At 42.4% G+C, this 24,926-nt stretch overlaps 1 protein-coding gene across 2 annotated transcripts; it reads right to left on the reverse strand.

The window, feature by feature from the left end:
- Window positions 1-24,482, reverse strand: nrcama (neuronal cell adhesion molecule a). 2 transcript variants are annotated; one of them, XM_054624224.1, is made up of 26 exons: window positions 24,421-24,479; window positions 23,400-23,495; window positions 22,668-22,861; window positions 22,304-22,426; window positions 21,909-22,083; window positions 20,317-20,424; window positions 19,987-20,171; window positions 19,521-19,652; window positions 19,086-19,229; window positions 18,838-18,949; window positions 18,363-18,529; window positions 18,088-18,232; window positions 17,836-17,960; window positions 17,356-17,385; window positions 16,469-16,570; window positions 16,030-16,227; window positions 15,865-15,935; window positions 15,531-15,756; window positions 14,633-14,748; window positions 9,273-9,480; window positions 8,506-8,628; window positions 8,214-8,390; window positions 5,724-5,879; window positions 5,145-5,276; window positions 4,961-5,039; window positions 1-3,475 (listed from the first exon to the last, which is right to left on the reverse strand). In XM_054624224.1, exons 1-26 carry the CDS (start codon window positions 24,459-24,461, stop codon window positions 3,241-3,243), a joined length of 3,600 nt encoding a protein of 1,199 aa, XP_054480199.1. In that variant the 5' UTR covers window positions 24,462-24,479; the 3' UTR covers window positions 1-3,240. The 2 variants fall into 2 exon arrangements, with proteins under 2 accessions (XP_054480199.1, XP_054480200.1); XM_054624225.1 differs by lacking the exons at window positions 5,724-5,879; window positions 17,356-17,385 and adding an exon at window positions 21,381-21,441 and having other exon boundaries at window positions 21,913-22,083; window positions 24,421-24,482.
- Window positions 24,483-24,926: the final 444 nt, after the last annotated feature.

Genomic DNA, 24,926 nt, shown 5'->3' on the forward strand with positions numbered 1-24,926 from the left:
AACTTCATTTAAAATACAAAATATTTTTGCAATATTATATTGTAGAGTAAACCATTTCGACAGCCTTTCATGCTTCTCATTTAGCTTAAACATTAACCAGAATGTCATATTATATCATATCATATACTGTTTATCCTACTGTATGTTCACCAGTCACTAGAACATTGTTTCAGGGGTATTCACACTCTAATATGCCAGTCTTGCTTTCCGTCCATGCCGGCCCTCCTTCTGTATGCTCCAAATTAGACCTTGTGTTCTTTTTTTATGTGCCCACTCTTAAAAAGGATGTGTCAGTTTTTCGGATGATTATTTTTGGGACAACAGTTTTCCAGCTTTCTGCTTTTAGACGCCACATGTAGTCGGAAACTAGATGAACAGATGAGTTTGAAATGACATCCTGTTTAAGTGTGTGCCTTTTTATAAAAAATACAGAAAAGGTGCATGAACTGTCAGAGACAGAAACAATACAGGTGTCACAAGAGCTCAGTCACAAGTTAAATAATCTCCTTTGATACCTGATAGGCTAAACATTTGAGCTAGCAAATTCACCTGACAAGTTAAAAAAAAATTGAAGAAATAAAAATAAGTTCACAGCAAATGAAATAGTGAAAACTGTAAAGAGTCTCATCTCACACAACACCCTCCTACCCATAATGCAGTGGGACCAATTCAGGTCAAGCTCTCACCTCTGACCTCAAAAGATCTCCTCTCAAGTCAAGCCATTATTTACAAAATACAACAAAAATATCTACATGTGGAACGCTGACACGGAAAAAACTTGATGCAAGTTATGATAAACCTAAGACGTGGTAATGTTCTCTGAAAAAAAAAAGCTCTAGTATCCTCCGTTGCGAGGAGACACACACATCAGAATTATAGACGGTTTTCCATGTAAAAGCGATATTATACCTCACGCACGCCGTAACACAGTAGCATGCATGTGCTGCACACACAGACACACACACGCACACATACTGTACGCACACTTGTGCACCCAGACATTCACACAAGCTTCATTCATTTACAGGAGTAGAAAACTCACTGAGTGCTGCGCTCAGACAACATACACAGATATAAGGTTAAATGCATAAACCAAAGTCACCAGTGTGTTTACCATTTGCAGTGAAACAAGCAATATTTTCATTCACATAAACAGATACACCTGCTTCCACATTCAGTATCATTACGCAATTTTCCGACCCCCTTCATTTCTAAGTGCTACCAGTGACATTAAGTCTCGTTCTATCAGAAGTCTGTACCAGATGGTGAGTCTAGCTCCCGTTGGCAGTTACCTGGTGAGTATGTTGGCAGTAGTTTGTTGCTGCTGGAGAAAGAGCTCAACCTCAAGGTGAATGTTAGGAGGACAATGTTTGACATGAATACATGAAAACAGTGTCCATGCTCTGACCTCAGGTTTCCTACACAATTTCATATTCCGCACATTTTTCTTTAATTCCTAGATGGATGGTATGATCTGGCGGTGTGTTTGAATTCAATATGTTAATAACTGGGTGTATGATTGTCAATAAAGCCATAACAATCCATATCTGAAAATTAGTCCTCACAACTAATACCAGTGTACAACTGTAAAAAAGGTCATTTTTGAAATAGCTTTTACACCTGTGTAGGAACCCTGGACCCCAAAATTAGACTCAAAGAGTCTATTTTAAGTAAGTAAGCTTGCATGGATGAGATCACACAAAACAAAGCTTAAATGTGCCTTTATAAACACATTATGGAACAGAGCTTTTCCCATTTTTCATTTGAGTAATATGGGGTGGTAGACTGTATGCAAGATATTCACGGACCCTTAAGAACTGCACTGATCCCAGGTCTTTCCTGGGTATGAATAGGGATGTAACTCTGTGGATCTAAGTCACTGTTCTCTACGAAGGCACTAGAAACTGTGCTGAGAGGTTCTTGATCACCAACTAAATATCCAGAAACTAAAGTGTGTACCACTTAACCCTGTTCAGGTGCATTTATTGTATGTCATCCTCTCTCTCATTTCTGCCATTAGATAAAGTGGCATTGGAGACAATGTTGGGTAGCTCTGACAAATGCCACGATCGCCTTTAGATAAAGGCCTGCACAGTGGCCACGATTCGGGGGTGGAAGCACTTGATAATGACACTAGATCAATCACAGCTCCGCTTGTGTTCAGTTGGTGCTCAGTAGCAGGAAGCATAGGCTCGGTGTAAAGGAACGGATTGGGAGGGAAAAGCCAAAAAAAAGACGTTAATAAATGCAAGCAATAAAAAAAGCTGGAGAAAACGTGTGGCTAAGAACAGGCTGATTGGGATAAGTGTGGGAGTTCTGCCTGGCTGGCTTGCTAGTGACCAAACGCTGAGTTCAAAGTGTTTCTAGCCAGGTTTCCAATGACTAGAAATGGATAACCCCCACCATGAAATATAGCTTCTTATTCTATTACATATGTACAAACACTTCATCTGTCTCAAAAAGACATGCTAGCCTCTATTTTGAGTCACAGTATCCAAAAAGACCCTGCCAAAGACCATTTTTTCCTCTATATATGTATATCATACACCATTTAACACTGACTGAAACAATAAAAGGAATACCCAGTCGCTAGTAGGCGTGCACCATATACAGTCTGAACACACAGCTAACCTCTGCAACACGAAGGTGGTAAAATGCTTTATAGAATCATGATTTACTCCATGCAGATGTTTATGAACGGGACTCAATGCATATTTGCCTGCCTGCGGGTCACGTACTGTAATTTGATAAAATATATATTTGGATACACCATGTTTAGTATGTTCGCAAAGGAGATCAAATGGCACTAACACATACACGCACGCTCACACACACTTCTGCTCAGTCTGAGTGGTAAAACTCTCTGGTACATTCCTTCTGCTTTTCTATATTGCTTCCTCTCTCCTTCCATCTTCCTTCGGAGTCCTGACATCCCTCGTTTCACACCTTCTTTCAATGGTTAATGGGGGATGTGGTGTCTTTGCCTTTGTTGAGTGTGTGTAGATAAGAAGAGGTCACAGTGTGACAGGGGCTGGCGAGTGTGGAGATGAGGGCGTGTCAGCAGTCTTGGTGACAGGTAGCCATGGGGAAGGTGCCACCAGAGTGACAGCCACCATGGTAAGAAGTAGGTGCCCACAACGACCGTCACCTTAGCAACTGTCACCACAGAGATGGTCACACTTGCCAGGGTGACAAGGAGTGGCCATAGCAACCATCGCAGCCGGGCCTCGGGGCCCTTCGTTAGACAAACGAGTTCATGGCGTTGACAGGCGACGGGGCCTCCGAACTCTCGTTGCCTTCGTGTGTGTCTTTCTCTTTCTTGCCGCTGTACTGGCCGATGAAGGAGCCGTCCTCATTGAACTGTCCGTCCCCGCCCTCCCCGTAGTCCACCAGGCTGTCGTCACTCTCGTCGCGGCGCACCGTCCCGTTGGACGGCGTCCGGCTACCCTTCAGCGGCTTGTGGTCCTCTGTGTCACTGCAAAGGGACCGAAATAGGTTGGAAGGAATGTTACTGAGAAACTATTTAAGGGTAGTTGGTTGAACTGGTTTTCTGCAGTGGTCAATAACCCTGTTGTCACACAGGACAGGCTTTTATCCAAGCATTAGCAGTTTACATGAGTAATCTGGCTTTTCCACTGCACAAATACCACACGTACTATATGTGAAAGAATACATTGCTGTTGTGTTGTGTACACAATTTGGTACAAATGTGCCTGTAGAGCAACATCAACTTGACGTATAAACATTAACACAACTGCACATTATATAAGGGGTTATTAAAATGCACAATGGGATGCCTGAAACATGACACATCGTAGTACTTGTACAGTGGAGCAGCTCAGCTACATCTATAGTATTTATATAAGTTATTTGTGGTGTTAGTGCTGTTTTACATCTGGGTGCTGTTAATTTAGGGTTTGTGACCACTGCTAAAGATTTTGAAAAATGCGTGCTTTTCAGTCTCTTGCACTACTTTACCTTTATATACATTTAATGCAACAAAATCTACCAGTATGCTTTCAGTTTACATGCATAATCAAAAATGCATTCATACTTCTCAGTCTTTTTCCATAAATAAAGCATGTTTTCATTTGGTCTAAAAATGTCCTGTACCAGTTAATACTAGGCAAGCTCAATGCATTTGTATTTTCAAAAAAAATGAAGGAAGTTGGAAAACTAGATGCAGTCATTCTTCATGTTAAATCTCAGTGTTAATGTTGTAACTGTGGTTATGGTTTTGACTATGTCAGTTCAGTTGATGTGCTTTCCCCTTGCTTTTAGTTTCACTCAAGTCAGAGACATAGCTTGAGGTGTTTTATAGAATTGCATGCTGGTTTTAGCGACATCTCGTCTTACCTCTCCATAGACCTAATCCCGTCAAAAACAAAGATAAGAATGGAAGCACACATGAAAAGCAATTCATGGACCAGAATGAGCGTCAATTTTTGTATGCACAGACATGACCAAAGCATGCATATGGAAACATTTAAAGCACAATGGCATCCATGTTAAGTTAAAAATACATTTCACTCAGAGCATCTACTTTGTGTCAAATAATTCTGAGGAGCCGTAAATCATAAAATCCTCAATATTCCAAGAAGAACTTGAAGATGTTGTGATTAAAAAACTAAAACTACATCACCATAATGGAATTTGTTATGAATTTGTTTTGAGAATGGTTAGCATACAACTGACTAAAATGGACATTTGTATGCATTGTACAAAGCTTTTGTTGATTAATGTCAGTGTGAGTTGGTCATAAGAATCAAGAGTAGTGCTGATTTATGCCTTGCCTCTATGGAGTGTTTGGAAATGGAGTCTGGTGGGGAGAGTGTCTCTGCAGCCTGGTAAAATGTTCTACATACAAACAGTCAATTTAGGAAAAAGTGGACCTGAAATGAATCGATGTATTCTGTGGGCCTATTTTAAGCGTATGTTAGTCTTCTTATCCATCCCTCACCTGTACTCTCCAAATGTCCCATCATCCTCCTTCATAGGTTGGATCTCTGGGTCTTGGTGAGCATCTTCTTTCTCTTTCACTGTCAGATGACACCATTTTATTTTTTTATTTTATTTACAACTTTCCTTCCATCCATGTGAATAAGCTTGGAATGACAGGATATACTGATCATGTGTGCCATTACCTGGATATTTGCCACCCTTGTTCCTCTTGATAAAGCACACTATGAGAAGGACCAAGATGAGGAGAGCGATGGCACACATCAGGCCAATAAACCAGCCCTGGGTGGCAATGTCTACCTGCCGACTTGGTACAGCTGTACACACACACACACAGAAAAGAGGAAAAGATGGAGACAAGCAGTAAGCATAACTGTCAGTCCACATCCAGGTTGCTAAAATGGTGGAATCTGTGTTTTCTTCATGGTGAGCAACACTGAGATTAAAAGAGGCTGTAAACACAGAAATTAAATATCAAAATGGGTTAATATGCAATGGTTGTTCAGGCACTGTAAATGGGACAAAAATAAAAAAAAGTTAAATAATGAACCTCTTAGTGATGATTTTTAGTGACATGCATCAGACCGACTTGATGGGAACTCCAGACATGCTTGTACACTAACTACCAAACTAACTACCGTACATTCATGTCTGAATGTAGCAATGTATGTCTGATAATGAGACAGTGCTGTAACAGAAAGGCGATGGGAAAATGAGACAAAAATAAACCAAAAAGACGTCTATCCTGAGGCATGCCGCCTCACCTGGCACCGCGACCAACACTTCGTCTGTGCTGTGGACTGTCGGGTCAGCCGGGTCTCTAGCTACCACACGCACCTTATAGGACGTCCCCGGCTTTAAACCTTTAATCATATGCCAGTGTGAACCGTTTACCAACTCCTTTTTCCAGTCGTCTTTACCTGGAATTAGTGGAGCGGATGGAGAGGAATTAGATTCAGGGAGCCTTTGGGAGGAATAATTATTTGAATGATGGTATTTCAACATCCGTTTTGATGGTAAAATGATTAAGGATCAGACTGATTGAGTTATAAACAGCCAATCAATGCATGCACTTGTGTTTTGAGATGACAGTAAATACAAAGCGAAGCCTTACTGTTTTCTACAATATATTCCACATATACATTCTTATGGTGTCCAAAGTAATCCCAAGTGATCACAGCACCGTCCTCCAACATGGATGTGTTAACTTTGCCAAACGCAGGGCCTACAGGCGGCACTGAGCACACGAGAGGAAAAAAAACAATGGCTTTAATTCCAAAAGTCTACCTATTTAACAAAAAATAAAACCTTTCAAATATTGCTATGGAGCTTAAGTACAGGAGCTAGTGGAAATAAAATAAATAAACATCACACAGTACGCCTGTGTTTAGTATAAAGCTGATGTATACAAATCTACCAAACTAGATACAAATCAGCTACTGTAACCCAAGTTCTTCCAGAGGCCAAATTCAAGAATAAAAAGGAACTCCATCTCTGTTTTTAACAGTTTGAGGATTACATTTAAAATCCCATACACCTGACAAGAGCCTCAATTTACGAGCATTTGTTTGGCTGTCTGTCCCACCTTGCATGTCAGTTAAAGAAATCTATTACTCAATAAACGGCAACACCGTTTTTTTTATATGACAAAAGATCTTTGGAGGCAGTTTCAGATCCTGCAACAACATAGAAACAGGTCAGTTATATAACTGCAAAAAATTGCCATCTCAGCGAGGTCTTTTGATAGTCAGTGATAGGCGAGAGAAGTCTAACAGAAATCAACTTCACTCAACTTGTGGAAATTTACACAATTTTTTTTTTCCCTCTATTAATTAAACTAGTATTTTACAGACTCTTTTGCAGAGATGGACCATTTTTTACAGGGCAGACAATACGTCAAGATATTTGGGGAGGTAGACGGGGATACAGGGAGTGTTGTACCCTTGTGAAACGGGGGGTGCGGAGACTGAGTGACGGGGGAGGTTGGGTGAGGGGGCTCTGTAGGGCCTGAAAGAACATGGAAAATAGTGAGACAACACACATACGCAACACAGTAGACAGCATACAGTGAACTGCAGAGCCAGTTTTTTGCAAAGAAAGTTGCTACCGACATGCTGAGTAAAAAAATTATGCAACAACTCTCTATCCTGAGATTCAGAGAGGTTAAGTGCCTGGTTCAGTATGCGAACAAAATAAAACTCTGAATCACAGCACTGCTGCATGCATATTATCTAAATCAAGTTGATGCAATTTATTTACACAACCCATTGGTTTATAGGATCAGCAGGTATATAAAGTCTGTGTTAGTGCTGGACTTAAACATTCACAAGCATCATGCGTGAAGCTTCTATTGAAAACATGTTCATTTGAAGAGGGTAAATACGAGAGGTTAAGACTACAAGCACGACCAATTCTAAAAATCCAGTATTTTAAAGCTACTACGAGGAACTTTAATTTTGGATAGATAATGGCGGTCCCTGTGGTCAAACAGGGTAGTGCTTCCGAGCACCAGAGTGCCTTTATAAAACCTCCCATTTTACTTCAGCAGGGTCTTGGTTCTTGTTCTCCCAGTTCCTGGTGAAACTACATGATTTTGTCTGATTTTGCACATGATCTGATGCGAATAACTATTTAGAAAAAGCTAATCTTCTAGCTGATCGTCTGGTTTACTCATGGTGGTCATATGGGGGCATCAGTATTACATTTAGACTGTTTCATAACCAGTTAAAAGTTCCTCACAGTAACTTTAACTTATGTTGGAGTCCAACCTGTTGTCTCAGAACTGGACACAAGCATGGTTTGCTTGCAGATGCCATGGAAGTCCGTCAAACTGACAGTAAATCCCAAGTATTCACCTTTACATTTTTTAGGCATGCTACTTTAGCAACATGCAGGGATAATCATTTTAAAGACAAAATCTACTCTAAACTCTTTTATCTGTATCTAATAATATCTGGTGGTATGAATAACATGCAGGTGCTTCCGATGGCAACTTGGGTTACCTTTGCCCGTCTCTACAGTGGGCTGAGTACGAGCTTCAGAGAGAAGGAAAAAGAGAAAGAGATAGAAGGGATATAAGGTGTGGAATGCAGTAGGACCTCATGGTTGTGCGTTTAAGCTCACAGGAATCCCCAATATCTGTCAGAGCAGTGTGATTATGACCAATGCACTCCTTAATTTGTTTGCTTTTTTACCAATGATATAGGACTTTGACCTTTTCCACCAACTGTGCTTGAAATTTGCTATTCGCTTACTTGTGTCCATGACTGTGAAGGCCTCCTTTGTGATGATGGGGCCAGAGCCCTTGATTGTATTTGCACTTAAGTGAAACTTGTAGAGCATGCTGGAGTTCAGGTTGCCAAGGGTAATGGTGGTCTCGTTGGCTAGGAAAGTCATGACCTTGACTGGCCCCAGTTCACTGGTGTTGTTGACTGCAGAGAAAAGGTCTAAGTTAGGAATGCAGAGCACGGTTTGTCCTTTACACAGATGCCTCATTATACTGTGTATAATACAACAGGCAGTGTTTCAGGCAGATGGTAAGCCTACCTGGTTGGTATTTCAGTGTGTACCCAGCAAGCCGTCCATTGTTGTTCATTGGTGGGCCCCATTTTAGAGTGAGAGAGTCTAAACTAGGGTTTATGGTGTCCAGAAAAGAAGGAGGCCCTGGGACTGAAAACAAAACAAGGACCACAGTCAGAATCAGGATGTTGCAAAGGACCAATCATGAGACTCAGCTATTATATATTGTGCTGTGCAGAAAATGGACCTGTTTCCAAGAAGTTTCCAGGGTGTTCTGTGAGGTTTCAGGGATGTAACTAGATGGTTGCTAGGAGGTTCTAGGCGGTTTCTAGGACATTACGAGGTTGCTATGGTGTTCTATGCGGTTGCTAGGGAGTAGCTACATGTTTGCTAGGGTGGTCGCTAAGGTATGGAAAGTGGTTGATATGGCAACTGGGGTTGCTTTGAGCAAGTACTGCTTGACTGTTGTCACAGAAGCAGAACTAAAAATGCTAGTCGTAGCAACCATATTAGTGGTAGGTATCAAACGGCAGATACAACACAATATAGGTTTAATCAAGTTGTGGTGACCCAATTCATATTTTGAGGTAGTTCCAAACTTAAAGTATGTCAAACAATTGTGACCCTTTCCCACTATTTTGTAAGAAAAAAAACTGCTTGATTGAAATATTAGTGAGAAAAGTAGAAGAAAAATAACATGCAAGTTAAACTGTCAAGAAAATAATAAATCTTCTATATGCATGATGCTTTAGGCCTGCCGAACAAACAGGTCAGCCAACGGAAGCCATACACACCTCCCTCAGGTGTCTCAAATATCTTGCTGGGGCTAGGAGGCCCTTCTCCTTTGTTATTAAGGACTCTGATGGTGAGGTTGTAGAGGCTGTAAGGCTGGAGGCCTGGAAGACGGCCCTCGCTACGATTCCCACTGAACGTCAAAACCTGCTCCTGCTGCTCTGTGTCCTCCTCAGTGTTATGCAAGCCGCGCTCACGTCGGTAGTATACCTTGAGGAAACAGACCAGAGTTAATTCATATATAAGTATGATGGGCACTATAGTTCTTTTATTTCCTCATTGTTTTCCTCATCAATTTATTTCATGAACAGTAATGACCTCTTTGTAGTATCCTCTTATAAAGGATAGACTCATTTTCATGTCACAGATTTTAATTGTTGCACATGTACAGTCTTACTACATCATGTTTTACCTCTTTGAATCTGGTTCTTATTTGCTTTCATGTTTTTATTGTGATGCACTTTGTAACTTTGTTTTAAAATGTATTGTATCAATAAAGTTATTATTGTTCGTTTTATGATTATAAACAACATGGTGAGGGTACCATAAACATATGCACATAGGTTTATGATGGAAAAACCTTTCAATATTTTATTTACATGCCTTACAACCTGAGTAAGGGTTAGGGTTAAGGTTAGGTGATCAGAAGAGCTCAATAGCCTCATGTCCATAAATTTAAAAACACTGAACAAAAAAAGCAAAGCACATCAATTCAAAATAAAAAAATACACGGAACAGTGATACACAGATTCCAGGTCCTGAATGTATTTTATAGCATGAAGCAGTTGATTTTTTGCCACTTGGTATGTAAAAGTGACATAATGGTGTCCACATTATAAAAATATTGTCAAAACACCCTTCAAATCGGTCGACTGATCGTCGTGTAATTTCAATAAAATGGTTTCTCAGGGGTTTGTTTTATTTACTTACATTCCTTTAATATTGAATGCCAATGGTCAAAGTGCCTCTTTCACCATGAAGCTACAGCCATAGGTCAAACTTTTTTACTTGCTTTCAGTGCATTTGGAAGCACATGGTGAACTAATACAGTGCAGATGCTTAAGATTTATACGGTCTGATCTATACATTTTGGGATCAATTTGATGTGCTATCATTTCACTCTGATTTCTGTCTTCACAGAGCAGCAGCAATGAGGGACTGCTGGAGAAGAACTTTCAGTGTTCAACTTGGTTGGTAGATTGTAACAGTGATAATGTGTGACAGGGACCAGTTGTCTAGAAGGGTTTCCACTAGCAACTTAGGTCAGATTTATTCATAGCCATGTTTTAAACTAAATTCCCTGAACATACTCCTGAGTTACTGAAGTACATCTGGCTTAAATGGCAATACTGCTTTATGAAACAACCCTGCGCAGGCTAACACATTTGGCAAGATGTTAAGGCACTTGCATGTTTTAGGATGTAACAGCTACAAATGTGCAAGAAACCTCAGCGAGACCAACGAAAGAACAGTTTTTGCCAACCCAACCACCACATTTCAACACACATCTTTCAGCACACATTTTACAGACTAAAGGAAAGCACTGCCTATATATGCACACACTGCAAAATGGCTGCATCCTTCTCAATTAACCAATGAGGAGTAGACACAACCTCTGAGGAAGTTGTACCCACAACACATACATGCCAAAATAAATCAGCGGGCGTTTTATGTTTTCCTTTTAGTGGAATTACTATGTTCTCTCCTATAATCAGCTAAATTAGGGCTTTTGATTTGTTACCTTTATTTCCCTGCATAGTTTGACTGTGTGTCGTTGGTTGTATATACAGTTCGTATTATATTGCCTTCTGCTTTGACCCTTATTTTGAAATTTCTGTGTTGGAGGTGCAACATCCTGAGGGGCTGGCCAATATGTGTCTACACCTCATTGGATAATTGATAAAACGTCAGCCATCTTGCAGAGCTTATAAATATAGGCCCCTACCAGAATCAACAAAAGACATGCTGTAGAATATTTTTATCTCTCCAATGAATCGCCACCTTATCGTGGTGGAGGGGTTTGTGTGCCCCAGTGATCCTGAGAGCTGTGTTGTCGGGGGCAATAGCTCCTGGTAGGGTCTCCCAAGGCAAAGTGGTCTCGGGGGAGGGGTCAGACTAAGAGCGATTCACCAAACCCCAATGAATCGGACGATGCAAGGTTGTGGCACCTCGCCCGGAATAGGGAAACCGGGGCCCCCTCCTGGAGCCAGACCTGGTAGGGGAGCTCGCCAGCGAGCGTCTGGTGGCCGGGCCTTGGCACATGGGGCCCGGCCGGGCCCAGCCCGAAAAAGCTACATCGTGCCGCCACCCTGTGGGCCCACCACCCGCAGGGATAGGCATTGGGGTCGGGTGCAATGTGAGCTGGGCGGCAGGCTGGGGCGGAAACCTGGGCGTGCTGACCCCCGGCATCACAGACTAGCTCTAGGGACGTGGAATGTCACCTCTCTGGCGGGGAAGGAACCGGAGCTGGTGCGGGAGGTGGAACGCTACCAGCTAGATATAGTTGGGCTCACCTCCACGCATAGCACCGGTTCTGGAACCAAACTCCTGGAGAGGGGCTGGACTTTTTCCTTTTCCGGAGTTGCCCAGGGTGAGAGGCGCCGGGCGGGTGTGGGGATACTCACAAGCCCCCGGCTGAGCGCCGCTGTTCTGGAGTTCTCCCCGGAGAACGAGAGGGTCGCCTCTCTGCGACTGGGAATCGCAGGAGGAAAGTCTCTGACTGTTGTTTGTGCCTATGCACCAAACGGCAGTTCGGAGTACGCGGCCTTCTTGGAGTCCTTGGGTGGTGTTCTGGAAAGGGCGCCGACTGGGGACTCCATAGTTCTTCTGGGAGACTTCAACGCTCACGTGGGTAACGATGGAGAAACCTGGAGGGGTGTGATTGGGAGGAACGGCCTGCCCGATCTGAACCCGAGTGGTGCTTTGTTGTTGGACTTCTGTGCTAGTCATGGACTGTCCATAACAAACACCATGTTTGAGCATAGGGAGGTTCATAAGTGTACTTGGTACCAGAACACCCTAGGCCAAAGGTCTATGATCGACTTTGTAGTTGTGTCATCAGACCTGCGGCCGTATGTCTTGGACACTCGGGTGAAGAGAGGAGCAGAGCTGTCAACTGATCACCACCTGGTGGTGAGTTGGATCAGGTGGCGGGGGAGGCTGCCGGACAGACCCGGTAAACCCAAACGTGTAGTGAGGGTGAACTGGGAACGTCTGGCTGAGGATCCTGTCCGCAAGGTCTTCAACTCCCACCTCCGGAACAATTTTCGTGCATCCCGGGGAGGCTGGGGACATGGAATCCGAGTGGGCCATGTTCAAATCCTCCATTGTGGAAGCTGCTGCTAGGAGTTGTGGTCGGAAGGCGATCGGTGCCTGTCGTGGCGGCAATCCAAGAACCCGCTGGTGGACACCAGCGGTGAAGGAGGCCGTCAAGCTGAAGAAGGAGGCCTTTCGGGCTTGGTTGGCCGAGGGTCTCCTGAATCAGCAGGCAGGTACCGGTTGGCCAGAAGGGCTGCAGCTGCGGCGGTTGCTGAGGCAAAAACCCGGGTGTGGGAGGAGTTCGGCGAGGCCATGGAGAAGGACTTTCGAATGGCCTCAAGGAAGTTCTGGCAAACCGTGAGACGACTCAGAAAGGGGAAACAGGGCTTTTCTCAGGCTGTTCTCAGCAGGGGGAGAACTGCAGACCCGGACTGGGGATATTGTCGAGCGGTGGAAAGAACACTTTGAGGAACTCCTGAACCCGACCAACACGTCCTCTGTGGAAGAGGCAGAGTCTGAAGACTCAGGGGAAGTCTCGTCCATATGCCTGGCGGAGGTCGTTGAGGTAGTTAAAAAGCTCTTCAGCGGCAAAGCGCCAGGAGTGGATGAGATTCGACCGGAGATGCTAAAGGCTCTGGACATTGTTGGGCTGTCTTGGTTGACACGTCTCTTCACTGTCGCGTGGAAGTCGGGTACAGTGCCTGTGGAGTGGCAGACCGGGGTGGTGGTTCCCATTTTCAAAAGGGGGACCGGAGAGTGTGCTCCAATTATAGGGGTATCACACTGCTCAGCCTCCCGGGAAAGTTTACTCCAGGGTGCTGGAAAGGAGGCTCCGTCCGATTGTCGAACCTCAGATCCAGGAGGAGCAATGCGGATTCCGTCCTGGACGTGGAACAGCGGACCAACTCTTTACCCTTGCAGGTCTGTTGGAGGGTGCATGGGAGTTTGCTCATCCAGTCTACATGTGTTTTGTGGACTTGGAGAAGGCCTTCGACCGTGTCCCTCGGGGAGTCCTGTGGGGGTACTGCGGGAATATGGGGTACCTGGTTCGTTACTACGAGCCATTCGGTCCTTGTATGACCAAAGTGAGAGCTGTGTCCGGATACTCGGCACAAAGTCGAGCTTGTTCCCAGTGCGTGTTGGCCTCCGCCAGGGCTGCCCATTGTCACCAATCCTGTTTGTGATTTTCATGGACAGGATTTCAAGGCGCAGCCGGGGGAGGAGAGTTTCCGGTTTGGGGACCTCAGAATCGCATCCCTGCTTTTTGCAGATGATGTGGTTCTGTTGGCTTCTTCAGAACGTGACCTTCAGCATGCACTGGGGCGGTTCACAGCCGAGTGTGAAGCGGTCGGGATGAGAGTCAGTACCTCCAAGTCTGAGGCCATGGTTCTCTTCCGGAAAACGGTGGATTGCACCCTCTGGGTTGGGAGTGAGTCACTGCCCCAAGCGAGGGAGTTCAAGTATCTCGGGATCTTATTCACGAGTGAGGGTAAAATGGAGCGGGAGATGGACAGGCGGTTCGGTGCAGCGTCAGCAGTGATGCGGGCGTTGTACCGGACCGTTTTGGTGAAGAAGGAGCTGAGCCGAAAGGCAAAGCTCTCGATTTACCAGTCCATCTACGTTCCAACCCTCACCTATGGTCATGAGCTTTGGGTAGTGACCGAAAGAATGAGATCGCGAATACAAGCGGCCGAAATGAGCTTCCTTCGTAGGGTGGCTGGGCTCAGCCTTAGAGATAGGGTGAGGAGCTCAGACATCCGGAGGGAGCTCGGAGTAGAGCCGCTGCTCCTTCGCGTCGAAAGGGGCCAGCTGAGGTGGCTCGGGCATCTGATCAGGATGCCTCCTGGACGCCTCCCTTTAGAGGTTTTCCAGGCACGTCCAACTGGTAAGAGGCCCCGGGGTAGACCCAGAACACGCTGGAGAGATTATATATCTCGTCTGGCCTGGGAACGCCTTGGGGTTCCCCAGGAGGAGCTGGAAAGTGTTGCTGGGGAGAAGGACGTCTGGAGGACCCTCCTTAGCTTGCTGCCCCCGCGACCCGGCCCCGGATAAGCGGAAGGAAATGGATGGATGGATAGAATATTTTTATTTAATCAAACAATACCTTGTATCCCTGTAGTTTTCCTCTAACTGAGGGGAAAGAAACAGGCTCCCAGTGCACCTCTGCAAGTGTGCTGTTGTGAACCATGACCTGCACACTATTAGGAGCAGACAAAGGCACTGCAGAGACATGAGAAAAAAACACATATTTAAGAACTTATTTCAAGTCACAACACTATTATCATGAAGTAATATAAAATGTGCGTCTACTCAACCTAGAGCACAAGTTTTTGAAAAATGTTTAGAATGCTAAAAAATATCACAGTTAATGGTCAGAAGTTGATATGTGAACTTTCAAGCACACCCCTGAAAAATAAAATGTTAATATCCTGTTGACTGGACACTCAGAAGTTTAACTTTAAAACTTCTTACGTTTATGTTTCAGTTTAAGTTTAAAGAGAAACATTTTCACATTAAGATTGAATGATTTAAGATCTAATAACTCCCTGTGTTTGGAAAGTGTTGCTAGTACTACCGAGCCAACTGTGAAGCAACACGGCTCTAGCAGCTTTCAGTGCATTATTTTGTACTGCCAACACTTTACACAGAATTTAACTGAATGTATTTCAAATATTTTTATTTTATTTTATCAGCGACAAAATAAAAACATTTTTGAACAAAATACTAAAAAGGTATTAAATCACTAGAAGGGCATTCTGACAGAGCGGACCTCGGCCAAAGCCATGCCTTATCTAGGAATGCTAACGAAAGTCAAAAATAATTTCTGTATCCGCCCTATGATTCTAATCTGCTCTAAATTGAACTGGTTCCACCTTGGCCCATTCTTCATCCTTCTACCAAGTTTCATGAAAATCGGACCAGAAGTTTTTTTATAATCACGCTGACGAACAACAAACAAACCGAACCCAAAAAATAGATTTGAAGGTGATGAGTTCACTCACAGTCTTCTCCAGAGTATCCAATCACTACTTCAGGCTCAGGGCCGCTGCCATAATCATTCAAAGCTTGAACCTTGACCTCGTAGGGCACGTAGATAGGAGTTCCAGTAACAACAAACTCTGAAACGTTGGCCACATTCTTTGAGGACCAATCCTCATCCACGTCAATCTGTCTCCACTGCACTTTGTACTCCAGGCTGGGCCCGTTAGCCTGAAATCCTGTCAACGACTGTACAGAGATTGTTTTTGTTAGCGGTGAAATATTTGAACTTGACTTTGGACAAATGTTTAACAAACCTCACATACAGCCCACCATAACAATAAAAGGATAGCTTACTTTCCACGAGATGACCAAGTTGCCAGGCTTTGTTCCTACACACTGAACATCTGATGGATTTTCATCGGGAGCTAGGAAAACCAAAAAATGTTTAATCAAAAGAATGATTCTAAATATTTTAGATCTTGCGGTACTTTTTATCAGGAGGGTGACCATGATGATCACCTGCAGGGTTGGTCCTGTATTGGCTCGAGGGCTGGCTAGGCTGGCTGTAGCCAACGTGATTCAGACCCAGGACTCTGAAGGAGTAGTAGACGTACGGAGAGAGGTTTAATTGCGCTGTCGAGCTAGTACCATCGACCTCCGTCAGGTTGATCCAAACTCCTGGCTGGTGGAGCAGATCCTCGTATTGGATCAGAAACTCTGGGGAAGATTAAAAACAAAACAAAAAAATTCAGAGTTCAAGATTTTTTTTTTTAAGATGTGGCCACAAAAAAAACAAAAAAAACAGTTACTGCTTCCACAAACCTTAGCTGTATCTGAACAAACTCCACAACAGAACAACATTTAAATGGGGAAATTTGGTTTCTGTTGTCAGACTATAGTGTTGAATTTCAAGTTCGGCAGGGAGAACGTGTAGTGTAGTTTGATAAACATTTCATACTCTGTGTGGGACTGTTGTGTTCGTCTCCAGGGACCCAGGTGAGCTGAACGCTCCTCTCTGTCTGGTCAGTCAGTTCCAATTCAGTTGGAGCGTCAGGTTCCTCTGCAAACACAACAATGAGCCCAGGACCACAGAAAAAATGAAAATTCTTTCTCTCCTATTTTTTCGTCGTTGCAACTGTTTCCACTGAAAACAGTTTCACAGTAAATGAGGTGCAGGGTAATTTACTTTGATGAATACTGTAGATTAATATTGGATTTAACAGAATTAAATCAGATTCATTTCTGAAGAATAATCCCATGGAATAAAAAAAAAACAAACATAAAGAGTTAAGCTGTGGACAAACATGTCACTGTTGTTAAGTAAATACTATGATCTTCATTCAATAAAACACAGGAGGCAGTTTGTATTTTTTTTGGGGTGAAGAAAACCTTGTTTCTTATTGTTGTATTGAAAAGGTGCCACATTTTTTTGTGCAATAAAACATTGTGAGACCATGCACACCAACACAGGTGTTTTCACTTCAGGCTGATTAGACCTCTGCAATCAATTACAACCTGCAAATGCCCACGGACACCTGAGAAGGAGTCTAATCAGGCAGGTAAGGTGGAAACACCTGTGTGGGTGAATCATGCGTGTAGAAACTGTATTTTTTTCAAATTTCAAGTATTTCACAATGAAATGAAACTCTTCAATTTATAAAAACATTCCTCTATATAAAATGAAACTAAATTAAAATAAAATGGTATAATATGAATAGTACAAAGCAAAGAGAACCGACATAAAATAAACATTAAGGTGAAATGGAAGGTTTTACAAACAGAACTTGATGGTTGGGTGAAGAAAATCAAAAAGCTACAGAATCCTAATCTGTGGACATTGTTTACCGTAGACAATAGCTGGAGGAGGAGTAGCCTCTGAGAAAGCAAGAAGCAGGAGTAGAGTACAACAAGAGATTAGATGTTAGTGACAGATATTAGAAATGGCAGAAAAGGAGGGAAATTATCATAGTACTGGGACACTGAATTAAATTAGAACTGGTATCCACTGTTGCTGAAATTTGAAGTGTTGAAAAATGATTTCAGCGCACTTCAATAAAAAACATTTTTGGGCAAATCTATATAAATCATGAGCAAAACAGAAGAGACAAGTACTAATATGTTTCTTTGCCCTTGTGTTAAGCCCATTAACAACATTGTAGACGGATGTCATTTAAAATGTTTCACTACAATACAATTTCTTTAGAAATATATGTATCCAGGATTCATTCAGGATTCAATCACATTGTGTGACTTCTACACTAACAATCCCCGACCTCTGGTAACCTGTTGAATGAAAAAAAATCCTTAAATGCAGTGTCAACGTACCTACGACAGTCAGCATGGCACTGGCTGAGTCCTGGTCCAGGGTGGTGTTCATGATGCAGGTGTAGGTGCCCTCATCTTCGTCTGTAACGTCTCTGATGGTCAGACTTTCAATGCCCACCTCAAACCTGATGACAGAGTATTGCAGAGAGATGATGGATTATTCTTTTCTCCAAGAGCTATCACAGTTTGTTTTTTCTTCATGGTGCAACTAAAAACTAAAATGAAATAAATGAATGGTCAAGGTCTTTGTACCTCCCATTAGGCAGCTCTCCATTGTCTTTGAGCCATGTCATGGTGGGAATGAGGGATTGGTCATGTTTGACTTTACACTCAAACACAGTGCTCATTCCTTTCTGCACCACCTTGTACTCTGGCTGCTTCAAGATACGGGTGGGCTCTGGACGATAAGAGAAAGAGTTTACACTAATAATTAATACAGCTTGATGGTCACAATACCTAATGGTAATAGAGACCTAAAATACATATTTTTATGAGCTATAATAGTCTTTTTATTCTCCATATCTGACCTTTAACTTCCAGATAGACATGGTTCTCCTTGATCCCCAAGTTGTTGGTGGCAATGCAGGTGTACTTTCCACTGTTTACTGGCTGGGCCACATGGATCTCCAATGTGCCATTCTCATGGATCACATAAGGGTCACCATTCTTAACGCTGGTCTGACTGTCTTTGAACCTAAACGGAGACCACAAACAAGACTGGGTTTAAGTATTTGACTGGTGCTGTGCAGCAAAATATTTGGTAAAATGGCTGAAATAAACAGACATTGACTCTCACTGGCTTTACCCATGCAAATTTGTATCAGCCTTGAAGAAAAATGTGCATTGAGTTTTAATTTTCAGTGCTAAAATGATTTTACTGAACTGAAAATAAGTCTTTATCTAATGATATTTCATTTCAATTTCAGCATTTAAAAAAATCTTTTCAACATGGTTTTTAAACTCTTATTTCTCAAAATAAAAGCCCCCTGATTTGAATCTTACCATGTGATGGTCGGTATTGGTGAACCAAATGATGCACAGTGAAGTAACGCAGGGTTGTTGGTGATGACCTGGTACACTCGGTTAGGTGGAGTAAGCACCCTAGGGGGCTCAGCTATGGGAGGAAGCAAATCACCATTTTCCCCTCATGCACACTGACCTGTACATCCAAAACTGTTGATCAACTGTATATATATATATATATATATATATATATATATATATAGTTATAACAAGACAGATGAACTCACCAAGAACGTTGACAAAAGCATTTGCCATCAGGTAACCAAATTCATTAGATGCGTTACACTGGTAGACAGCACTGGACCCTGTTTGCACATTGTTAAGTATCACAGTGTCAGCATCCACCTTCCGACTGTGGTCCTCAGGTGCATCTTTAAAGAGACAACAGACAGGAATTATGGTCCAAATTATAGAAAAAACATTATTTTTCCAGCACTTCAGCTGCACCATTTTGTGTATGTTGAAACCAGTGCATAACAATTTTAGGGCATTAAGAGAAACTGGTATAGAAAACCATGCATAAGGGAAAAACACTGCTGGGATCGGAAGTTCAATTCCACTACAGCTTTGCATGTTTTTTATGCTCTCTGTTGCATTCAGGTACTTTGTACATAACTGTGCATAAATGTAGTATATTCTATCTTTGGACTCATTTTACTCACTCTCTATGGGGACCCCATTGACAAACCAGCTAATCTTGGGTTTGGGTTCTCCATTAACTCGACAAGTCAGGATGCCCGTCTCGTTCGGGGCGAGGATCAGGTTCCTGGGAGCACTGACCCAGAAAGGAGCCGCTGTGGATGACAAAAAGGATGACAAAAAGGTTCACAAAGCTATATTTCAGCTTTAACTGAAATTGTGTCAGTTAAAGCTGACAAAATATATTTTCATATTAACATAGAATTTAATGATGATTCTGAAGTTTTGCTAATATTACCGATCCCATTGTGAATAGACACTTACTGTAGGTCTTTCCACAAATCTTTCCAATCTTTCCAGTCTTTCCACAAATCCTCATTGTCAACCATCAATTCATTTACTTTAAATTCTAAAACCAATTCCGATGTAGTGACATAACTGTTTGGTTTTTTTGTATACTGGATGCACACAAGAAAATAACTAGATTACCTTTGACAGTGACCTTGATGATGTGGTGTGCAGTGCCCAGGTTGTTTGTGGCCGTACAGCGGTAGTCCCCACCATCAGCTTCATTCACATCAGAAACCTTGAGCGTTTTCTTGAAGTTAAAAAAGGCCGCCCTGCTGCTCGGCAGCTCTCCTCCATCCTTCTGCCAGGAGATCTCTGGAGTAGGTCTGTCACAGAAGCAAATACAACAGGATTTTTGTTTTTGAGCTGTCAAATTCTTCCATGCTTGTATGAACTCCATGACAGCTTCTTATAAAGCACGTTGTATGATACAATGTGTGTCAGTTATAGATACAGCTGATGCCTACTTACAAGCCGTCAGCGATGCATTCCAGCTCCAGAGTTCCCCCTCTCAGAACCATTTTGGTGCTGGTTTTGCCCAGAGGCATCATGAAACCGGGTTTACGCTCCCCCTCTGGGCTATCTGAACACATGAGGAAACACGACCAAATCAGAACCACACTGCAACATAATCTACAAGGCTCCTCCTGGCACATTGTGAGGAGCTCAATGGGGGCCATTCATTTCCATGAAGGAAATAACTAGTAGAAACATATACTCAAGTGAAAACATTGGATGATTTGTCATGGTGGATAGAAGAGATAGTAAATGAGTGAGTGATGCTTTTTTTTCTCAAAGCCTCGTCACATACTGTATGAGCAGCATCTCAGAATCAGAGAGCAAGAGGAATCCCCTGAGAGGAGTAGCCATCCGTTTGTTGCTATGGCAACACTTTGGTGTCTTAGTAAACCACCCCAGCCCTACGCACATCCCTCAGAAGTTCTTAATGGAAGGTTTTAGATATCTTTAACATTCCTTTGCAGAAAAGGTCGGAAAATAGATAAAGAATGATCCTCTTCCACTTCAAAAAGTGAAAAATAGCTATTTCTATGTAAGAATACTAATATAATGTTTTATGAGTGACCATCTTGGATAATCACTGAGGGTGAGCTTGATGCAGCAGATCATTAAATCAGTCCTAAGTGTATTCAACATTCCAGGGAAGATGCAGTAAGCTGACATTTAATGTTATGCGTGCTTTAAAGGTTGCTCTAAGGCTTTAATATGTGATCTGGATACAGAGGCGACATTGCCGTTTTGCAATGTAACAAGTATTGTATCATGCATTACAGTCATGTAAATTGTATTTATATTGACCAAAAATCTATATCCTTAGACTGTTAATTTGCATAAGGAAACACTGCACAAGAAACAAGTAGAAATGAGAGAAACCTGAGGAAGAGTACAATAGTCACAGAGGAGAGGATTGAGGCCAAGTTAGAGGTGAGTGTGTATGTTGGGTATGGTTAGGCCTGGGAGTAGAAGCAGGGCTGGGTTCACATTGAAGGGGCTGAATGGGGATAAACCAGCAGCACTCACCACTATAGAAATCAGTGACATTGTATAAAGCAGCCACAGTCTCATTCATTGTTTCCACTGTAATATAACAGAAAATCATAAGCATGCAAAACTAGGAAAGAAAACAGGAAATGTGTTACTTTACAATGTATAAACCAATGCATTAGCTTGTCAAAATGCATTGTAAGTACTTAATACTATTGTTTGGTGGTAAATACACTATAGTTATAATATTGTAACAATTGTTCTATTGCTAGAAGCATTTTATTAAATAAAAAAAATATCTATAAATGTGAAATAAAAGGGACTGTAACCTGGGAAAATCTAGAAAGTTTTTCAATAATAAGAAGAAGATAACAATAAAAAATGTGCATGATCAGACATCCAATACCCAAATCTGCAAGTGAAGTTTTCTTTTGTTTAAGTTCATACATTGTGACATTGGTATTAACTATTTGAAAATACATTTGTATTACAATTTTGTGGTAAAGTGTTAAATTTAAAGATTCTAGACAAGTAACATTTAAGTAATTCAGTGTCTTGACTTACTGTCCAGCACGGTGACTGAGATGGGCTGCTTCTGCTGGATGGTTTGTGTGTAAGGGAAGCGAGCATAGCAGATGTAGTCGTTCCTGGTGTCTTCTCGAAGAACATTGGAAAAGTGCAAGTCTCCATTCAGAGCCTGGGACACTCGTTTATCCAGCGTTAGCTTTTGGAAGTCTGAAGAACGGGGAGGGACAGAGAGTTGGGCATGAAACAAAAAATAATTGTCAATATAAGTAGCTTATTTTTGACAGGTGGGGTCACCAAAGTCATTAGTGACTGAATGCTGAATGCACATGTACAGTGTGCAAATCCTTGGTCTGTCTATTCTATTGAATGAGAGATTCTTACGTCCTTGTGCTATGTGTGCAGTAATGTAAACATGCAAATGACTTACTATTATCCATCCAGAAGATGACAGGAGGGGGCAGCCCTGCAGGGGGTCGGCACTGCAGCACCAGGGAGACCCCCATCTGCACCACGATTGCCTCATTTCTCTCCTTTGACCACAAGGGGGACCCTGTGAGTCACATAAACATCAAATAAAGGCACTGGAGGCTCCCTGTACAGTAGCTTCTTACATAGTATGGATCACATGGATTCATATTTGCAAAAGCAATGAGATTGAGCATTTTGTGGAAGCTGTATACTAGGAATTAAAGTCTTATTCCAAAACAAAATTAGGCTCAAGTCTTTAGAATATATTATAATTTATGAAAACCAATGGAAATAATGTCATTGAACATAATCAGAAGCCTTACTTGACTGTCTGATGACAATGTTGTTGGATACAGCGGTGCCATGCTCATTGTGTGCCGTACACTGGTACGTTCCCTCATAGGCCTCAGCCTTTTCCCCGCTGATGTCAATGACAAGAGTTCCTGAACCGGGCTTCATCAGGACTTTGGAGTCTTTCTCGACATCAAAGTGGGTCCCGTTTCTTGTCCACGAAAAGCTAGGATCAACAAGAACAATAACTGTCAGTTGATTTTTTCTTTTTAGGTTAGGTGCCACAAGGAAACCCAAAGAAGAGGAAATGACACAGTTATAGCCTGTTTTTTTTTTTAAATCACCACATATGCATTGTGGTCTATTCATGCAGACTGATTGTAATCAATGATCTCGTTGCAGGGAGTTTGGCGGAATCTAAGTTGATTGAGGGGCAGGTGGGAAATCTAAACTGTATGTAATTCACACAGCCAGGTGTTTTTCTCAAATGGTCTCTATGACAACAGTTGCTATGCCAATTTTTATTTCCACACTGCTCCAGGTTAAGCTACCCTCAGAAAGCAATCTTCAATTTCACAGAGAGGACCATAAAAGTGAATGGAAATCAGCTTGCTCTTAATTGCTGAAACTCGTATAATTTCACAAGCTTTTGGCCCTCAATTACACTGTTAACTCAAAAAAGCAACCAGGGAAATATGCTAGCGTAGTTTGTGACTTGGATTGATAAACGAGCATCAATGGGATGTGAGGAGTGGTTGTCTCACCTGGGATGAGGCTTCCCCTTGGCCTCACAGTGGATGACAATGTTCTCCCGCGGATCAAAGATGTAATCCTTCGGGGACTGTAGCGTTATAGTGGGGGTTGGGGCACTGGAGGAACATAAATAGAAGCATAGGTCAGACACATAGAGTGAAAACTTAACATAGCACACTGAATCACAGCATCCAGCATATGCAAGCAACATGCAAGGAGCATTCACACAATCAGGTGTAACACCATCCTGAGCTGCAAACTGCTATCTGTTCTGATAACGTCTTACCAGTCCGTGATCCGACATAAACCAAGCACCACTCCAAAACAAGCAAGTCACTTCACACAGTAACGGTGTTAAGATAACTGCATGCACATCTAACATTGCTAGAACACACAAACGCAAGATAAGTTTTAAGTGCAAGAACTCAACACAGCAGGTTTTTAAACAACTTACATCCTTCCAGAACTTTAGCTTTTTGTCCAGCGTGACACGCCGTACCAAAGTGATAGAATATTGAGGAAAGGTGTTAGTTTTTGCAAGGAGTAAGGAACAGGTCCAGGTGAAATAGTTCAAGTACTTTTATGCATTTTATTGAGCCTGCCTGAAGTCTGCTAGAGATATGATTTCGCTTCTTTTTTGGGGGGAATACTTCTATGGCTTCAGTTTAATTAAGCAGGTGCAACCAATGCAAGAAAAGTAGTTAAAGACATCATAATTTCCCACAGGATGTGTGATATATAAAAGGAGACAGAGTTCTTCAGAATTGCATTTCATAACAAAAAAAGCAAACATGATTTCATGCTGAAACGTGCAAAGAGGAAAACAGTAAACTGCTGCTCAATCTGCAGATGCTGTAAAACCCACTTAAGTGGTCCGTAGAAGCTGTAATGTTCTTCATTTTGCACCACAATATACAGGTTGAGTGTCATTTTCATTACAATTCTCCATAGAGCTTGATGGAAGTGGAATGAAAAGTTTTCAGAATTTACTATTGTAGAAACTACATACAACATTACGAATGTGACATTGATGGGGACTTACGATCAAGAGGCACCTCCAGTGCTGAGGTCATGTGACTCAAGAGTATCAATAGCACGGCTCCGAAGCCCGGCACCCACTTCCTGCTCCTGTCCATGGTCAGGTGTGTCAGGATGAAAACCCTTTGTCCAGATTCAACAACACGATCAGGCCGGTCAACAGAGTGCTGCAGTCTGGATTAACACTGCAGAGGGGTACAAAAAAGGAGAAAAGATAACTACATGGGTCAGTAAAACTGTTTGTTTTGGTTTTATTTAATGGATGTATCCAGACTACATGACTACCAAGCCTCAAAATGTACAATGTATATAAGATCAGTACATCAAAATGAAAGATTTGGGTACACACAGAATATTTAGTCTGAACCACAGTGGAATGTTTACTTTGCAAGTTCATCATCCAAACTAGGGTCTGTAAGTCACAGATCACAAGTGGCTTGTCTGCTGGATAGCCTGCCATCCTGTCTTCCTGCCAACAGAAGGCAGGAGGGAAAGTCCAA

The sequence above is a fragment of the Anoplopoma fimbria genome, chromosome 23 (genome assembly GCF_027596085.1).
Source record: "Anoplopoma fimbria isolate UVic2021 breed Golden Eagle Sablefish chromosome 23, Afim_UVic_2022, whole genome shotgun sequence".
Lineage (NCBI taxonomy): Eukaryota > Metazoa > Chordata > Actinopteri > Perciformes > Anoplopomatidae > Anoplopoma > Anoplopoma fimbria.

Coding starts and splice junctions, on each gene's coding strand:
- nrcama (XM_054624224.1), bottom strand. CDS start 24,461: ATGACCTCAGCACTGGAGGTGCCTCTTGATCGTAAGTCCCC. Junction 22,084..22,303: donor CATCTTCTGGATGGATAATA/GTAAGTCATTTG, acceptor CCCGTTCTTCAG/ACTTCCAAAAGCTAACGCTG. Junction 15,936..16,029: donor ATACAGGACCAACCCTGCAG/GTGATCATCATG, acceptor TGGTTTTCCTAG/CTCCCGATGAAAATCCATCA.